This window comes from Falco punctatus, assembly GCF_963210335.1.
Source record: "Falco punctatus genome assembly, chromosome: 13".
Classification (NCBI taxonomy): domain Eukaryota; kingdom Metazoa; phylum Chordata; class Aves; order Falconiformes; family Falconidae; genus Falco; species Falco punctatus.
The window spans coordinates 10,264,761-10,283,397 of record NC_137593.1 but is presented as its reverse complement, the minus strand read 5'-3'; the positions used below and the strand labels follow the sequence as shown (position 1 = coordinate 10,283,397).

The 18,637-nt window shown below is 42.8% G+C and overlaps 1 protein-coding gene across 8 annotated transcripts in view; it reads left to right on the top strand.

Annotated features, from left to right (window-relative positions):
* MCF2L2 (MCF.2 cell line derived transforming sequence-like 2) overlaps positions 1-18,637 on the top strand; it is a 190,519-nt gene that overhangs the window by 171,087 nt on the left and 795 nt on the right. For 4 of the 8 annotated variants that reach the window (XM_080409108.1, XM_080409107.1, XM_080409106.1 and 1 more), the window contains exons 27-33: positions 4,007-4,096; positions 6,246-6,317; positions 8,044-8,130; positions 10,363-10,481; positions 11,045-11,157; positions 12,134-12,237; positions 13,405-18,027. In XM_080409108.1, coding sequence (XP_080265234.1) covers positions 4,007-4,096; positions 6,246-6,317; positions 8,044-8,130; positions 10,363-10,481; positions 11,045-11,157; positions 12,134-12,237; positions 13,405-13,505 — 686 coding nt within the window. In that variant the 3' untranslated portion in view covers positions 13,506-18,027. Of the gene's footprint in view, positions 1-4,006; positions 4,097-6,245; positions 6,318-8,043; positions 8,131-10,362; positions 10,482-11,044; positions 11,158-12,133; positions 12,238-13,404; positions 18,028-18,637 lie in introns of those variants that run through there. The other 4 variants (XR_013931650.1, XR_013931651.1, XM_080409110.1 and 1 more) reach the window with 3 other exon arrangements.

Sequence of the window (18,637 nt, the reverse complement as noted above, 5' to 3'; positions counted from 1 at the left end):
CTATTTCCTAAAGTGCTGCTGCATCTCACCAAAATGCTCCTGTCTGATGCACGCATATGGCTTCTCAAAGAAACTGTTACCAAAAATTGCTCCCACAGCAGTGTTGGCAAGGCAACCTTTGAGTTGACTGGTTGGGTGTTTTAGTGGTGCACAGTGCAAATAACATGTATTTCCAGTTTTTCTCAAGGGCCAAAGTGTGAATTTGTTTTAAACCACCAATCTAACTTCTTTTAGCAATTGAAGGGAAGAATATCATCTCTGTGTTGTGCTGCATGAGGTTTTTATGTGTTAATTTGCTTATTGGTTGGACCTCTTTGTTTCCTCTTTGTTTTTTCAAATATTGCTCAGCTATGGCCTAGTGGTTACACTGTGGAATGGGAATTCAGAAGATCTGGGGTTTATTGCCATTTCTGTTTAATTATGTTATATGACACTGTAAAGTGGTGAGCTCTGAGTCTTTGTGCATAAATGTTTAGAGGACACTTAGTAACCATGAGTAGAGAGCATTGCATGTTCCTGTGACGGCTGTACAAGGAGCAGACTTTAGAGGAAAGAAAGAAATGTGACTAGAAACTAAGTTTAATGACTATTTACAATCACTTTCTGAAAAGGTGATGTAATTACTCTTTTTATTGTTATTATATGGCTTTCCTCCTGTTCTGATAAATGATATTTCCTCTGGGAGAGAAAGGCAGAGTGTGCAGTGATGGAGATGAGCAGAAAGGAGGAAGAAGCAAGATGAAAGGATAAAAAGAGAAATACCGTAGCATTAAATGACAACGTTATAAAGTAGATGAGAACACACTAAGAGCCAGCACAGTTAACATTCTGGCTGCAAGGTTAAAGCTCCACTTGGTAGTAAGATCCAAGACGGACAAACCAGTTCAATGTTCTGAATGCAAAAAAGGGAGTGGTTTTCAGATCCTGTGACTTGGGGAAGTCAATTACAAAATACAGATTTCAGAAATGCAGGATAATACTGTAATTCAGGCAAGTTTGGATCTGGACTTTTGGTTTGGGCCTTTCTTGCTCATTTATCTGAATTTTTCTTGTCATGTGAAGCGTCATGCGTTGTATTCAGCATTCCAGACAGCAAAGCACAGTTCGGAAGAGTTCATACCCTCTAAGCTATAGGCGCTCTCAGCTCAAAGACTTGCTCGGTCTGGTTACTTGAGATTCCTGTGAAACACCTCCATCGCACGATGTCCCATTTCACTTTGTTGTGCTGTTCAGTTACTAATCTGGTCCTGGCCTAGAGGAAACCAGCTGGCAAATAGGCTGGATGATTTGCAGAGTGTTGTGATTTCTGCGGGCGGTGACAATGCAAAGCCATGTTAACGCTATATGGACTGGCTGTTAAGGCAAATTGGAAGCTGTGAGAATCACAGAATGGTTTGGGTTGGAAGGGACCTTAAAAATCATCTAGTTCCAACCCCCTGCCATGGGCAGGGACACCTTCCACAAGACCAGGTTGCTCAAAGCCCCGTCCAACCTGGTCTTGAAGAAGGTAACAAGGTAGTTACTGCAATAAGCTTGTCCTTAATGCTCTTGACCCCTTTGTCTAAGGTTTGTTACTGGTCATGGCAGAAGATGGCACACTGAGCTGAGCATACTTTGGGTCAGACCCACTGTGTCTGTTCATGTCCAAAACACGTAAAAGGGAAGGTTTAAACAATAAAATAACAGGACTAACTAGGGGAAAAACAAAATTGCCTGATGGATATCAACTGGCAGTGGAACATGGATGCTCAAAGCATTGCTGAACTGTCTGCCCAGGCTGGATATGATGGGGTTGAAAACGTATATAAGCACCTTGGTGTTTTGGCCAAAGAAAGCTGAAGTCTAGAGGAGAAACTTTACCATCCTGCACTCCATCAGTGCAGAGACCACCAAGACAGCCGTACCAGAACGGGCAGCCGAGTGTACGAAAGCCCACACTCGTAGCGCTCTGCATCTCCCCCACCCCTGGGTCAGGATTAATGTCCTTGTTTGCAGAACCAAGCTCATATTCCTTGGAGGTGGAACAGGGTCTCTAAGAGCACAGCGTGGTATAAATGTAGCCCAGCACTATAAGTATAAAGTGAAATTTTCTTTGTATTTTAATAAGGGCAGTTACAACAGCCTGAATGGGGGGTCATTCCATTGTAATTATCACTGAGAACAGAGTTTAACCTGTCATTTTTCTTCAGACTTTTAGGAGGTGTGGATAAGGATGTACTTGAATATATATGCTTTTATGAGTAAATTGATAAGGAAGTGCATTGGCAGGTACAGAACTTACAATCTTTTTACAGTAGCCAATCTACAGTAAAATCACTGAGATTTTAAGGAGCTAATATGGTTTCCTGATGTTCTGGCATAATAAAACATTATAGGAATTGCAGTTCAACCAGTCACACAGATTTCTTCTCCACTGGAAACATACAGTGAATGTGACATTTATTAGGCAGAAATATGGGGGAAAAAAAGTAAAGAGAAACATTGTGTGACTGAACATTCCAATAAGAAAATGTGAAGATGAAGAATGGGAAAGAGAACTTTAAGATCCTTGGCAAGAAAATATTCACAGTAGTATAGTTCTGCACAGGATATTTAAACCTGAAAGATCAAATCACCTGAAATTTATTTTACTCCAGTGCTGTATGGCAGTTAAACACTGGGGGAGACCAGCAGGGAGGGAAGTAAGAGAGAGAGAAAAGAACATAGACATGGTAAGAGGAAGGGGACAACTGAAACAGAAAATTCCTCTGAACCACAGGCACCGTCTAGGAACATGTGGGCAAAGATTCAGCAAAGCATGTAAGCATGTGCTACGCAGGGGTTTGCGTGAAATAACTCTTGACCTACCCCAGGCAACTTTTCAGTGAAAACAGAAACAACTACTTAATTTTTACATAAATATTTCTTGGATGTTTTTAAAAATCAAAACATGAAAATCACAAATAGTTTTTGACAAATTGAAAACCTTCAACAGAATATTTAAAGCCATTTCTAATAACATTTTCAACTGAGGTTGTGTCCTGGTTGAGTTAAGCATTCAAGCACCTTACTGAGACTTAAGATATGAAGCATGTGAATAGCTTTACTCATGTCTCAATGGAAATACTCACTTGATGAGCGCAGCTTAGAGTGTTTTCAGCAGAAGTGACTAAAAAGTTAATTCTGAAATATTTGTAAGCAGGCAACTTTTTATCCCAAGTGGTGCTGCTGTAGTTGGTAGGTGCAAGAAGTGTACTGATGTGTTGTAGATGCGTAGACACAGTCTAAGAGCTGTGTGATGACCTCAGTGTGTTTTGAAACATCATGTGCTCTCTGAAGCTAGTGAACAGTTAGTCCATTTATACCTCTGATCTGGTTATGAAATATTTTGAGTCAAAAATGCTACTCACATCTCATACTTTAATCTGGAGAATTTGTGTTTTCTTCTGAATGGGCTTTGAGAAAAGGCAGGATCCTGATTGGAGTAAACAAAAAAAAGTTCTGTTGCCTTCATTTTCTCCAAGATGATTTGCACAGTGAAGGATGGAGGCTCAGAGATGCTTTCAGGCATTCACACGGTTAACTTCTAGAAATGACAAATGTGAGCTCCAAACCACAGTTTGGTTTTCGGTGTATTTCAGGTCAGTCATCACAGAACAAGCAGTTGTGTGTCTGAAATAATCCAAGCCTCATCTGTAAACACACACACACCATTCTAAACATCATGCTCATCTTTCTGTGTTTTGTAGCTGTAGTTGTACAGTAGTTGGTTGTTAAAATATCAATTGGCATAACTCCCCTTTCTGAAGCATTAAAATTGATACAATTGGAATTGCTTTGAAAATATGTTCATATAAACTCCTTTCTGTGCTTTCACTTCATTGAGGGCATTTTTCCTGGCTGTTTTAGAGGAGCAACCTACCTTCTATTTACCTTTTCCAGCTGCTGCTTTACTTTGGACCTTGTTTACCCTTAGTGCTTATTAACCTCTAATTCTGCCCTGCATTGCATCTGTCTGTCCTCCCAGATCCAGAATCTAAGGAAAGAGAAGTTACCCGTCGCTTTTCCCTAGCCTCCTCCACCAGCACCACAGTTAATTCTTCTGCTGTGACCAAAGGTACCGTCATGCTGCTTGCTTAGCTACCCTTCTCCCTTCCTGCTGGCTGATACATTTACTGCCAAATGCTGTTGTCAGAGTGAGTACATCAGGCTCAGTTTTTATAAATGCAGGAGGTTCCAGTAGAAGAAGAGTCAGAACCAGCAGAACACCTGCAGGGAGGCATGTATTTTGAATGTATATCAAGGTGTTCCGCCAGCATATATAGTGACTCAGTTTCTCTATAATAGGCTTCAAGGAGTGGTTCTGGTTTCCATGGAAACTGGATTAATTTTTGGCTGATGTGGGGTTAGGTTTCCAACTTCTTCCTGGTTTGGATAAAGTGAAATTCAATAGAAATTATTTCTCTGTTTCCTTAAAGCTGTTTAGGATTTTTGCTTTCAAGGAGGAGAGAATCTCCTCATTGCTTAGCCTCAACAGACATCAGAGGGTAAGAAAGCCTGAAATCAAGCCAAAAATGAAGTAGCAATAGATGCTGGGTTTAAGCATATTTAGCATAATCACAGTTATGATTAGAAATTATGTTTTCAAGGAAATTTTCAGACGTGTGTAAGGGAGCCAGGTGCCCAGAATGTACTGAACTTTATGTAGTTTGTGTGGGAACTTCTGAAAGTTTTACTTCTGAGCTGTGATTATTTTGATAAAAGGCACTTTTACAAAATTTGCTTTAAGTTACTGCACCAGTGCTTGTATTTAAATTCAAAAGCAACCCATGCATTTGGGCAAACTGGTTGTGTTGAAAATCAGTGAGGTTGTAGGCACCTATGCCTACGTGTCAGAGTTACAGAGTTCTGTTTGGGGAACAGAACATATGGTCTTACATCAAATTCTGAATATACTGTCTTTTGGCAGTTCCTGGAATGGAGGAACTGATTTGCAAGTTTAAGATTTGCGGGGCAATTCACAAACTAAAATAGAAAGAACAACAGCTGAATTCATTTGTATAAAAACCTTTGCTATATATTTGTCAGAAAAAAAGGTTGCACAGTAGTTAGTGCATTCTAAATAGTTACGAAGGATATGCACCATGTCCTTGACTGTGCAATGAGGCTGTCACGAAATGAGAGTGTAGTGGGGTTTATTGGCAAAGGAAGGATGAGATATTTTGGCTTCCTACAAATGTTTCTTTGCCATCCTCTTCAGATTATAGCACTAAAACATCACTATGTGGAAATGATGGGTATAGCACAGGAGAAGAGGTTCTTAGAGCTTTCTGTCATTGGCAACAACTTCAGAAATACGTAACTGTTACTAAGTTATGGGAAGACTGAATTATTTCCTAATATTTATTTCCAAAGTTGGGGAACAGAAAGAAACACTTCTGTACAAAGAGAATGGGTAACCAAGGGTTGCTCTTTGGTGTGTTTTATCAAAGAGAGCATGTGTGAATTACAAAGAAATTGAAACTTCTTTACAGTTTCATATAAAAAAATCCTGTCCTAGGATCCTGTCTATCACAAAGCTGTTGGCAATTTCTTGGAATGCTGAGAAAACTACTTTTGTAATGATTTTGAAAGCTAGAAAACAAAATCAGTGCTCTTCAATTAAGTGTTAAAGCATGTGCTTTAAGGAAATACTTCAGATGACAAAAGAACCGAAGCTTGAGTCTTGTCTCAGGATCAGCCAAGTGCAGATCTAGCTAGGGTGTGTGGATCATCACATTCAAGGCTACTGCATACTGCCGTGTGCTGGTCCTCACTGCTGACAGTTCAGCTCTGTCACATCGCCGGTCCTCCACATGTGGAGTCAGGACACAGGAGGAGCACTGTACGTGGACCTGTGACAGATGCCCACCACTGCTGTGGGGCACGAGCGAGCGTTGGCTTTTGTGGGCTCTTCCCCGCCAGCCTCGTGGGCAGAGAACCGAGACTGTGAGTTGCTGGCGTTAGTGCCATCTCCCGGACGAGAGAGAAAGCATCTGTGAAACCTGATGGGAAGCAGATGACATTTATTATGTCTTAATGTCTTTTGCAAAAAGGGATCTGTTTCCACATCACAGAATTGTTTATCTTCACCACCTAGAATTTAAGGGTTGGTCATTTTTCTGGGTGAAACAAAGTATTAGGCAGGTAGTGTTTCCAGGTAATGGGAAAGCAAGTTTCTCCTTCAACAATATTTACAGTCTTGTGACTCTGCAAACTTCACACAGGTCCCCTTGTGCCTGCAGTTAAAGTCAAGAGACATGAAATAAAGAGTGACCCAACTCCCCTGGGGTTTGAAGGTATGAGTATTTCCATCCTGCATGAAAACCTGTTCGGCACTCTTTTGATATTACTCACTCAATTCACATCTCATCACTGCTGGCAGACAACACTGGAGTCCTTTAGGGATTTGGTGTCATTATCTGTTTAACTGTGATAAACACATCTTGTCACCCCCTTGCCTGTCCCCTGCACTCATGTTATATTTACCAGCTTTCACCTAGGGATGGCCCTAAATTAAACTGTCTAAATTAAACAGACTGTCATCTGGATCTGGATTTTCTGCCTGGCTTCTACCTCACTCCATAGAGTGCAGCAGCAGGGAGAGAAGGAGCTACTTTTCACCTTCACCTGCATCTGGCTGCTTGCATCCCTCTTCCCTTCTTAGTATCTATACCTAATAAGAGGAGCAGGAGCCTAAAGACTACAGAAGAGGCTACTGTGCATTAGTATCCATTTAAGGTGCAGTGTTTCATTTCAGCCAAGCAAAATTTCCACCTATTTGTTGGAACAGACTCATCAATTACTGTTTAATAAACAATACCAAAGAGTTAAACTGGGAAGTTTTTCCCCAGCCACCAAAAGATCACCAGCTTCCATTGGCAGCTTTCCCCTTTACACAAGCGTTTGCCAGAGCATGTTGCCTTGTGGGGCGAAAGCAGTCAGATGTCCCTACTACAAGACCGGGGGGAGAGAGACGTCGGCTGAGGAATCCTTCTTGGGATTGTATTGCTTTGCACAAAACCTTGGTAGAAAGGGCAGGTGGCCAGGTCAGTGATGGAATCAGTGACATATCAGAGCTATCTCCTGTGTCGCTCCCCACAGAAGAGGAAATTAGAACACAGAGGTTGCAAGAAGCAATTCAGAGACAGCAGGGGAAATAGTAGTTCTGCTGTTTGCAGAGTTTTTCCTTTTGTCAGTGACCCCTGGCACTATGTTTGGAATCACCCTGGCACCCAGCACCAGGAGCTGTGGTATTCATACCTCACTTTCCTCACTGACAGATACTTCTGATCTCAGCATACCATGTGGCTGCAGAGGTAGGGGGTATTTCAAGGTGCAAGTACTGTCTGTAAGGATAAAGTTTACTTGGTCCTCACTGATTAAAACCATGGTGGTACTGCACAACATCCCTCACGACACCGAGTTTCTTTAAGTAGGAAACAATGAACATTCTCACCCCTTCACCAGAAGATAATACTGCTATTGACAGGGCCCTGACAGAGTTAATAACACAAAGGATTTGATGTACATAGATAAAAACTTCCCCCACACAATTGCATAGCATTCATCAAGAGTGAAATCATTCACATCTGGCTGGGAAGAAGAGCCTCCCTGGTTCCCTCTCGTTGCTGTATGGATGGGCATCAAAGCCATATATCATCACCTACAGAATGATTTGAAATGCTGCAAGGAAGATGTTAAAAACATGTGAGCAAGCTGTAGTGAAATAGAACACTGCACTGTTCACCCAGCAATTATTTTCCTTAATTAACATCAGTATTTCTGTTTGATTCATTTGGCTGTTCTCTGTCCTTCTCAGACTTACAGTTTTTTCTGTGGAATGCTGCTGTCTTTTCACTCATTTGTGCTGGTCATGTGTCTCCTCTTTTGTAACTGTTGGACCCCAGTCCACATGTTTGTTAAAAAGACTACCAGTTGCAGAGGTGATTCAGGAATTCACTTTGGACTGGTTGTCTGGTCACTGTTTCACCTTGAAGACACAAATTGTACTTCCTGTCACAGATGCTTTTGAGAACACCATATTGGCCCAGACTAAATGTAATACTGGTTCTACCGCGAGACCTGTACCTAGATCTGCTTCACAGACAGGTAAACAAAATTAACACATTTTTCATCTCAATTTGAGAGTGTAATGTAAATTTATGATAATAGTTACTCTTTATAACTTAAAGAGATTTTTCTCTTTTAATGAACATTATTTCCCATGAAAGCATTGTAAGAACAAGGTATAGAAACAATGTCCCAGGTTCTGGTTCTCTGTAGGTCAGGCACAGCTGAAAATAATTCTTTTAACTGATGTGAGAGGGCTCAGAATTTGATCTGTGTTATTTCACAGCTTGAAGTACATAAAACTTAGGCTATTTCTTAGTCTCTGAAATGAGGATAGCAGTTCTGGAATGGAAGAGGAAAGCCAATGGATGTATTTGTAAGGAACCCTTGCTGTTTAGGTTTCTGCTTTGGATGCTTTCTACAAATGACAGTGGCAAAAGGTCACTGAAGCTTTGTCTAAGGGGGAAGGGGGATATCTTTTTCTTCTGGTGTTTGTATTCCAACCTGTGAATTTGAAGTAAAATTGCTGTAGCAGTTTGAAACGCATTAGCGTTTATATATTATTGTACATTTAGACAGTTGTTAGTATTTTGCTGGTGTGATTCAGCTGATGCAGAATATGGGGTCCAGTTCTGTATGCTGCATGGTCTGTAACTGAAATTGCCTCTTCTGCCTTAAAACTCTGTGACTCTGTCGGTATAGACCTTGGCAGGGACACTCACAGCCGAGCACACGAATGCTGCTTCAGAGCCTAGTTTACACCTTGGAAAGTGTGGGTGACCTAACCACACCTGCAGGGTTACAGCTGGGGATCTGCCCTGGTGGAAGGCGGTCGCTGCCTCTCCTGTAACTGAGCTGCAGTGGTCGGGGGAGTCACGGTCCTTGTGTAACAGGAGGGAGAAGGGGCTGCAGAGCTGCATGACCACACGTTGCACCAACCAGTGCCTGTAGCAGGGGGAATGTACACGGGGAAGGAATAAATAAATCAATTAATAAACCTATTTCTCCCAGATCACAAAACTTTTCTGTTTACTGCCTGAACTGCCTGACTCGTGTTTTGTATTGTCTCAGGCCAGGTTGGTTGTGGGTGCTGGATTATGCATAATCCCACTGTGTGACCATCTGTCTTGGTGCCTTGTTGTCAGAGCACTGCTTTGCCTTGCCAAAAGCAATGGCCCACAGGCTGGAAAGAACTTGATTCAGCAGCTACTCAGCTGAAGTCCCTGTGAATCAGCTATTGCACAGCGGGTAGATGAAGTAGGAAGGCACATCATGATTCGACTGACTCCATTCAGTTTATACCTGTCAGGGCTGCAGAATCTCTCGGTAGATGCAAGGTCTGTTTCCTTCTAGCTCGACTGTAGTCATCTCCATCAGAAAAGGGACAAACATCAAGCGTGAAGGAAAGTTGTATCGTGATTGCCATCTGTACAGAAGAGGCCGAGTTACTTTTCCATCATGGGAGCCTCAGGCAGGCAGGTCTTATAAGGCTTAGCCTGAATTTCCCTCAGGACACATCCTCTGGGCATGCCTTTGTAAGGAAAGAGAGCAGCTGTTGTGCTTGGGCTGGATATCTCTCACTAAGTCCCTTCCACTGGGCTGGGGTGGTTTTGGGTGCAAACCATGCAATAAGTCTGTTAACAGGAGAAATATTAATGAGATCTTCTCTACCTACCACCAAGGTCTAGTTGTCTTTTTGCCCTTGTTGTTTACTCTGTCCCTTCCCTGCACTTCCAGTCTGCTCCAGGGTATAGTCTTGTAAGTTGCTTAGGTGGTAATATCACCTTGGTGTGAGATGGAGATAAGAAGTCAACCAAAATTCAGTGGCTTTGGACTTCATTTTATAGGTAAACATGTGAAGGTAATCTGGGAACTGAATGAGCATGGCCTTCTGAAAACCATGTTGGCAAAAGTTATCATTTGCTACAGTTCTCACTCCTCAGAAATATTCCTGGTCCTTGCTTTTTGTACATCCTGAGCTGAAGTTATTTAGCAATGCTGAACACTCAAGGTGCTGATGGGCATGCACACTGTGGCCACACAGTCTGCCTTCCCACAAATGACAGCAAGTGGTACATGTTTTTAGAGACGGAGTAATGGTTGCAATGAAATTTTTATGGCAAAATCAGGGAACAAGCTGTAAAAAGGTACAAACAATTCAGTAAGCAGAATAGTGGGAAGTGAACCGGTGGTATTTGTTTTTAAAAGACTGAGTCTGAAAGAGGCTAATGACTGATAGGTAACACTTTTTGGTTTATCTCCTTTGAAAAGGTTGGCCCAGCAGGCAAATGCCATCTCTAGACACATTTGAAGATTTTGAAGCCATCCCCTCCAGCACAGATGAACTCTCCAACTCTTCTGACTTGGAGGAAGAGACCAACCCTAACAATGTAATGCCTTTTTCAAATTATGCTGCCTTTCCCAGTGCAACCTCCTCTTCTCTAAAGATCACAATTTAACCTGCTGAAGTTTGGGTTCATACCAGTCTTAAATTCATGGATGTGTGGGAATACAGAAGGCGGGAATTTGATCTGGGGTGTTGGGAGGTTATTCCAAGGCTATTTTGTTGATCATTTGTACCCTAAAAAGTCACCCTTACTTGTAAGCTGTAGCTTTACCTGTTATAAAAGTGAGGGAAAACGCTGAGCCTTTAAAAAAGTAATTTCAGACTTTTCCAGATAACTAAACCTGGTGTCACAAACCTAATTTCTGTATCAGAACAACGGCTGGCCAGTTAATTCTAAAGCCTGAATGCACAGCATACTTTTGTCCTAAGTTTGAGTAGTAGTTAACCCGGGCATGGTAAAAGGAATAAACTGACAAAATTCCCTACAGAAGAAACCTCTGCCAGATTAAAAGGCCTAATTCAGCATTTAACTAAACTCACTCTCTCGCACAGTGTTCTTTCATCCACAGTGACTGTATTTCTGGTGCATTGTTTCATCCGTTTCAGGGGACCAACCTTTTTCGGGTAGAAGGCAGTTTTGACAGCTGTTTCCCAGATTCTCTTACATTTGAGGATGGCGATTTGGTGCAGTTTGTGCAGGAAGGAGAGAACGGTCAATGGTAAGTACAGCAGAGACACAGAATTTAACAGGTACAACAGCCATAACCTCCTGGAAAAGATGGAAAATATTCAGAAGAATGTCAAAGCCTCTTCAAAATCAAATCCAAATCCCCTCACCCCGTTGACCACAATGTGAAAGAGGCAGTAGAAGGCATGAACATACGAGCAGCTTTGGTGGGCTTTCATCCCAAACGCTTGTGACACGAGCCTTGAGAGGACAGAGGTTTGCATAAAGGAAATGGAGGGGAATATTTGGGCTTTTGACACCTTTTAGCTGGAAAGACAACTGTCAAAGGCAGCACCCTGCCATAAGGTACATCAATAAAATCCCCATTCCTTCCACCAAGCTGCAGCAGTTAACCAGAGTGCATTTTTAGCCCCAAAAGCTTAGATATAAGATGAGATTGACAACATGGAATGAATCTGGCCCTCTTGAGCTCACACAAATTTTGGTCTATTTATTCTCTCTTGCTTACAAATGAGTGTTAGGAACTGACCTGGCTGGACATCTGAATTCTCCTTCCATGGGTAGTTTGGAGGAAGAAGAGCTGACCTCCTTGAAGTGCCTGTGCAGTCAGACCCTTCACTCAGAGCTGACATGCAGCTGAGATGGGAGCAAGTCCCATCAGATGAAGTAGGTGGGAACTGAACACGTCCACCCAGGATGGTATTGACGGAAGGGGGATGGACAATATGAGAGATTCATTTTCTTCAGCTCTGAATGTGGCCCAGGGTCTCAAACACAGGCCAAGGCCACTGCTTCCTTGTCACACAATCTGCTTGCAAGTGAGCTTGATCTGGGATACTGGGTCACTGGAACTGCTGAAACTTAGTCACCAGCTACCTGTAGGACTGCTCTGGGTCCTCTGCCTTCTTCCTTAGTTGAGAAAATAGCTGCCCAACATGCACTTCTAAGAAACACAACCCAGGGAAAGGGGATGTGGGGAAATTCAATGACTCTTCTCTGAATTTCAGGTTAGTGAAGAAACTGGTCTCTGAGAAAAGCGACTGGGTTCCTTCCAGTATATTGCAGCCAGCAGAGGGGGAAAGTAACAACATAATTAAGAACAGCAATGCAGGTAACAGAGAAAATGTGTTATTGGCATTTAATTCTCTTTTTCATACAAAAAAAGGATGTGATAACCAGTGTGTTTTCTGTATTAAAGGACTCTGCCTGAGTGTGTGTCCGTGCTGCAGCCTCTGGTGGTGCAGCTGAGCTAGCCTGCAGTTCGGTGCCGCGGGTATCAGGGCTAGTTAGGCACAGCAGCTTACCTTGGCATGGTTTAGTTGTTTTCCCCTTCCTGGGCAGAACGCAAATCTCCCACCAAACTCCTGTGGCTACCAGTACCCAGGCTAGCTACTTTACAGCTAGCCCAAGCGTGCCATATGGCAGGGTGCGTTGTGACTGCAGGATAGCTTTCATCCTGGCTTGGGTAGGCTTTGGATTTAGATCAGCATCAGGGCTGTAGTTCTGGTCTAGGTTTGAAGACATTGAAATCGCCTGTACCATTACTGCTTTCATCATATTTCACTGCTGGCTCCAAAGGCTGGAGGAAGGGCTGCTCTGGCAAGATTTCAGCCAAATCAGCACTAAAAGTCATCCTTTCTCAGCGTTGGGTCTGACCTAACAGCCAGGCAGGTTGCACTGGAAAAGCTGAGCCTCAGCAACTCTGCAGATCAAAGTTTTACAATTTTAGATTAATTTTTACCCATCCTTAAAAATAATTTACCAAAAAAGTGTCCTGCTTTTCTTCTGGTAAGAGAAGAAAGCAAAATCTGGCACAGCCATTCCCTGGGGACCTGTGGTAGAGAGCTACCAGCATTTTATTCTGAGTTACTGGTTTCTTTGATTTTATTTTATTTTTAAGTCAGTTTGTTGAAGTGAAGAGAAACCTTTTTTTGAAAGTTAACCAGGATTCTTTGCTGTGGTTTAAAGGGAGTTTGGTAATTGCTGCTCCTTCACCTCCACGGCAGGTCAGTTCTGTCTCCACCCTCAGTGCCTAACTACAGCTCTTATTTCTTTGGCATGTCTAATGCTTCAAAAGAAAAATAAATAAAGCCACACGCACATTACAGTTAGTTACATGCCAAAAGAGCCTACCTCGCCTTTAGTGAAGGAATTGGGAGGGCAATAGAACTGTGATTATTTATTTTTTATTTTATTTCAGGCTTTTAACAATGAACCTCAAGACTGTAGATGTCCTTTAGACTTACCGTAGTGACAATGCCCTTGTCCTCCTTTTCAGACATGTACAACGATTCCTGCAGTACAGCCTCAGTAGAGTCAGACACCAAGGAGAGCGAGGTGGCCAAGAGCTTCCCAGCAGAACAGCGGGCTGGCAGCTGAACAGCAGGACTGGCCTTCCTCAGGATCCCATCCATCTCTGTTTCCTTTGGGTGGACACTGGATCAAAGTTGCCTTTCTCACAAGCTCTGAGGTTCACAATTCACTCAAACTTTATCAGCATGAACACGTGAGAACATCATGGAAGCTGGGAACATCAAACTTGAAAGGAGCATTAAACATCCAGAAAGCATCAAACCCCACCTTCAGTATTAGAGGAGAAAAATGCTTCTCGCATTGATTATCAAACTGTTTCGGAGGATGTGGCCTAAATTAGGTCGACAGCAGAGCTGAAGAGTTACTATGCACGCACCTTTTGGCAACCTTGCTTCAACACCGAGTTACTGCAGAGGGATACATGCATGGTTACGAGTTCTTGCTCTACCATGGGGTCGCCTGGAGGTTTTTCCATTTGCTTGCCTCTGGCTGTGCCTTCCCTGTCCTCCTTAATTCCAGATGATACATCACAAATGTGCCCTTTCTGATGATGGTCAACACCAAAACCATCCCATTTTAGGGTGGCTGTGGGAAGAAAACTTCTGGCTTGGATCATCAGAGAGGCTTTATGCAGCAATGCCGTGACCACTTTTGCAGCGGCACAGTGGACGACCTGCTGCATACAGCATTACGTTGGAGACGAGGTGGCAACTCCTGGCTCTGAGGTGGAGGTGCAGGGCTTAGCAGGGAAGCAAAGATGTGTGACAGCTACTGTGACGAAGAACATTTTGAACTCTTTTTACAATATAAGTCATTCCTCTGCCCCCTCTGCAGTCTGTGGTTGCTGGATCACAATCCTTTGCATTTGGTGCCGAGAATTCAATTGAATGCCATTTAATGTCGTATGTTTGAGTAGACTGCATGCTTTTTTTGTGTGCTGGGCTATGGAATAGATACATTTCACCCCCCATTTGGAATATACTTAAGCATTGCAAATAGGCAGTGAACATTAGATGCTCCAATGAGTGGATAAAGTGTTGTTGTTAAATACTTATTTCCAGGACATTTGATTAAAGGACTGTACCAAATCTCTGCCACATAAGGATGTAATGTATAATATAAAGTGATTACAGATATTATTATTCCTATACAAGCCATTAGCTCATTTAGAGCAGCTGTTAAGGCATGAAGGCATTTTGATGGTAATTGGGTCTTAGGTCCCAGATAAGCTGCTAATACTTTAATAAATTAGATAAGTATTGACAAAGGATTGCAGACAGGCAAAGATCAGCCTGGCAAAAATGACCCTAGAAGCTCAAGAGTGAGTGATTGGCTTTCATCATTAGGGATTTTTTGTTTAACCCTGAGACTAGTGGTGCTCTATGTAAATAATAAAGGGGGCGAAAGCACTAAAAATGGAGATGAAGCAAAACCAAAACCTGCTCTTTAGTAATTGAACCTATGAGCAAAATAGTAGTAGAGTCTGTATCATTTCTGCTGTCATCTTTGCAGGGACCTGAATGTTTTTCTTTGTGTCTCAGTGGAGGCTGGCATTGCAAATATCTTAGTGTGTGAGTAAGGATAGCTGTGAAGCAGGTAGATAGTCCCATTCAAGAAATGGCCTTGGAGTACGTAAAAGCTTATTCAGATTATGTTTGCCTGTGAAGGCTTCTTGGTTAATTATGAGTTGCACTGTGGTGGTTAATTCCTGTGGTTCTTCTAACTCTCAATATCAAAACTCTGTGATTCTGATGTTTTCCATTCATGACTAAAGGACCTGAGAGTTCTGTACCTTTTTGGAAGCTGACTTTGTCCTACAGCTTCTCTGGCTTGTGCTAGTCATTTACCTTAAGAATGACACAGAGGCTTTCAGGAACATGAATCCTATTAGTCTACTGTAGTTATGAGTATCTTGAGGGAAGAACTGATTCCTTTCAGTCCCCTAAGGAAACATGTAGTGATGTTTTCTTGTAGTGCAATTATTTTATCCTCTCCCTAAAATGAGTTCATTTTGGTTTCTTATTACTTTCAGTAATTTTTGCACAGTCTGATAACAGTGCTTCTGTATACCCCTGCCCAAAGTATAGGAGAGGAAAAGGGTAGGGAGCTTTGATTGCACATTTAGGAAGGGGGGTGGGGGGGGGGGGGGGGTGGGATGGGGAGAGGAGAGGGCGAGCAAGATGGGGAAGGATTACCCTGGGTATATGAAACTGCCAAAACTAGGATTTGTGACATTGCTGACAGATGGAAAGATGCAAACTTGCACTTTGGAGTTTCTTCGGAGGAATCTCATTCTAACAGTGACATGGCAGTGGGAACTCTCTGTTTGAACTGAAGATGGAAGATCAGGTATTGTCAGTCCATTTCTTACCTCTGCTGTGTGAGGGTGACAGTGTGGTAGTCCTACATCCCCTGGTGCCTCGATATCTTCTATTCTATAACATGGGAGCTATTGGATTTCCCATGTGTCAAATTCTGATGCTAAATTTTAGCATGTATGCAGAAATGGGGGACACCTCCAGGGGACAGCAAAGCATTCAACACCCTGTGTCCCACTGTGTCTTCCATGAGTGTCAATGGCGGCATCCTGTGGGGCAGTCTAGAGCTGGAGCAGGCAAGAGGATTGCTGCAGAAGTGTCTCCTGTCTCCCAGCTCACCATCTCATCCTGACAACTGCAAAAGGATGGGCTGGATTATAACACTTATCCTCCCTACTTAGCTTTTGAAAACATTTTTTTTCCCTTTTTTTTTTTTTTATTTTCCTCGAAATCTCATATTTTATCTCGTTGGACCAAAGTCTGAATCACTTTTGCACCATGAATGTCCTGAGGATGACAAGTAACTCGCTGCCCTGTGGCTGTGTGCAGCAGTGGCACAGCACCCTGGGCTCACAGTGGTCTTTGGGAGCCGATTGTATCACAGTTATCCTCGGACACTCCTGAACCTGAGCAGGGAGCCCACAACCACTAACTGTGTCTTTAACCTTCCTGCAGTGCCAGCAGGCCAAAGACAGCTGCCTGTTTCTTTCTTCACGTTCCAAACTCAGACCGTGCCGCAGCCGTTGCCGCTGCTGCTGGGAGGTGAGCGGGCCCTTTGCCTGCTGCCTGCGGTGCAGATGTCGGTGAGGCGGTGCCACGCTGCGGGCTTTGCTTTTTTAAAGCATGAAGTTCAATGACAGATCAGGCTGCTGACATGTCTGAAAGCAGCCAACAAGAAGTAACCTTCTGGCTTTGCTGATGAGGCAAAATGAGGCTTGATGACTTTTTTTTTTTTAATTGTAGACAGGATAGTCTTTTAATAAGTGTATTTCTGTCAAGTAAGCTGATAATTAAGGGAATGAGTCTCCACGTACAGTCTAGAATATGATTTGGTAATGTCCAGCAAGACTAATGTGTACATTAAGGTATACTTATTCTGTATGTAGGTCTTTGACACTATCATTTTCAGGTAGATGGACATAAAATGATAGTTTTCAAATATGAATTTAATTTCAATGTTGTTCAGAGATAACATAGTGACCAGAAAGTCATTTAAAAGTAATGGTTGCCACCAAGTTTCAGTTGTAGAAGAGACAAGGTCCAAGGTAAATCTGTGCTGTAGCAGCACCTGTGGTTGAGCATCGTGCCCTCGCTGCGTGACCCGCCAGTCCGTGCCAGCTGCCTGGCTGTTCTCTCCGGGTCCGGGAAGCGAGACCTGCCCTCCAGGCTGAGGTTTTGACTTGGATCTCCTCCCTCTGCTCTGCTGCCATCTTCTGTGAAACTCGCAGAGACTTCACATCCTCAAAACTCTGCCCTCTGCTCAGTTGGGTGTAGTGGAGCAACAGACTCCTTCCTTGCTGGTGGCAATGACAAACAGGTAGGGGGGCAGCTGCTGTGATACGCAAGTCTTGCTCTCAGTAAACCAGGCTGAAATGTCATCAGGCCTGATCCTCTCCTCCTCTCACGTCTAACCCCTCTGGGTGGAGAATCAGGCCAGTGGTTGTCTTGATCATCAACAGCTGTGGCCAAACCATGTCTCAACACTGGCTTTCCTTGCCAATGGCAACAAAGCTGTGCGGATGTCTTATATTCTGGTTGTGTATGTGATGAAAAGCCATTTTATTATCCATAATTTTCTTAGACTCTTGAGATTTCAAACAGGATTGGGTATGAGAAAGGCCATGTGCTTCCTTTCCAAAAATACTCTAAGCCTAACTTCAGATATATATATGATTAGAAATATATAAGAATAAGAAGAAAAAAGAGCCAAATTGTTTATTTCTTCTTGCGGCTGGAGCTGAAATAGCTGCTAAGTTTTCCTCTCCCCAGCTGAGAATTGGTACAGTTTGTTTTTCTTACATATTTTCCATGGTGTTGATAATGATGTATTTGTATATTGTGACTGATGAGAGATAATCAGACAGGGAAAGAGCACAGAATTACCTGTTCTTTGTTTCCAGTCAAGACAGAATGTATGAATTTATTACAAGAAAAAAGTGTGCAAATGAACTTCCTGTAATTAGGCCATTCTGACCTGTGTAGAACCACACTTTGTTTGAAATTTATAAAAATGATAACTAGTACAAAACATTGTGGTTGATGTCTCTGTATGAAGTAACAAATCAAATGAGCTTTCTTTCTATTCAAAATAAACAAGTCTTAGTAAAGGCACATCATCACAGCTGAAAAAAAATCCACACATTTGTGCAATACAACTTTATTTGTCCAACACGCACGTCACAAAAGGCACAGTGGGGTTTTTTTCTGTCTCCCCTAGTCATGTTCCTGAATCCCTGGGACTCTCTTAGGACCCGAGTGCGAAGGTTGGCGCTGGCAGGTCCTTGTTGCGTGTGCTAATGATGCAGCCGTAAGGCAAGGAAGGTGTAGGATAACTTTATCGTAGTTACCCCCAAGAGACCTGTGTACCTTTGACTACAGTGGTCTGTCAGGGAGCGCCAGCTGACCCAGATGCGTGTTGTGGATCATGTAGAAGGGCAAGCAGGTACAAATGGGAATATAGAAACGGAATGCAAATAGAGAGAGCAAAATACATTAGAGCCTTTTTCAGCCAATATCCAGGTTTCTGGGGACAAACTTCACCTCACTTGAGTTTTCAGGTCATTGGCCTTGCCCTGTTACTGCAGTGCAGTGCTGGTATGGTAGAATGAAGGATTAGGACCGCACCAGATCCCAGGTACGGGGCTTGCTTTGTTCTCCCCA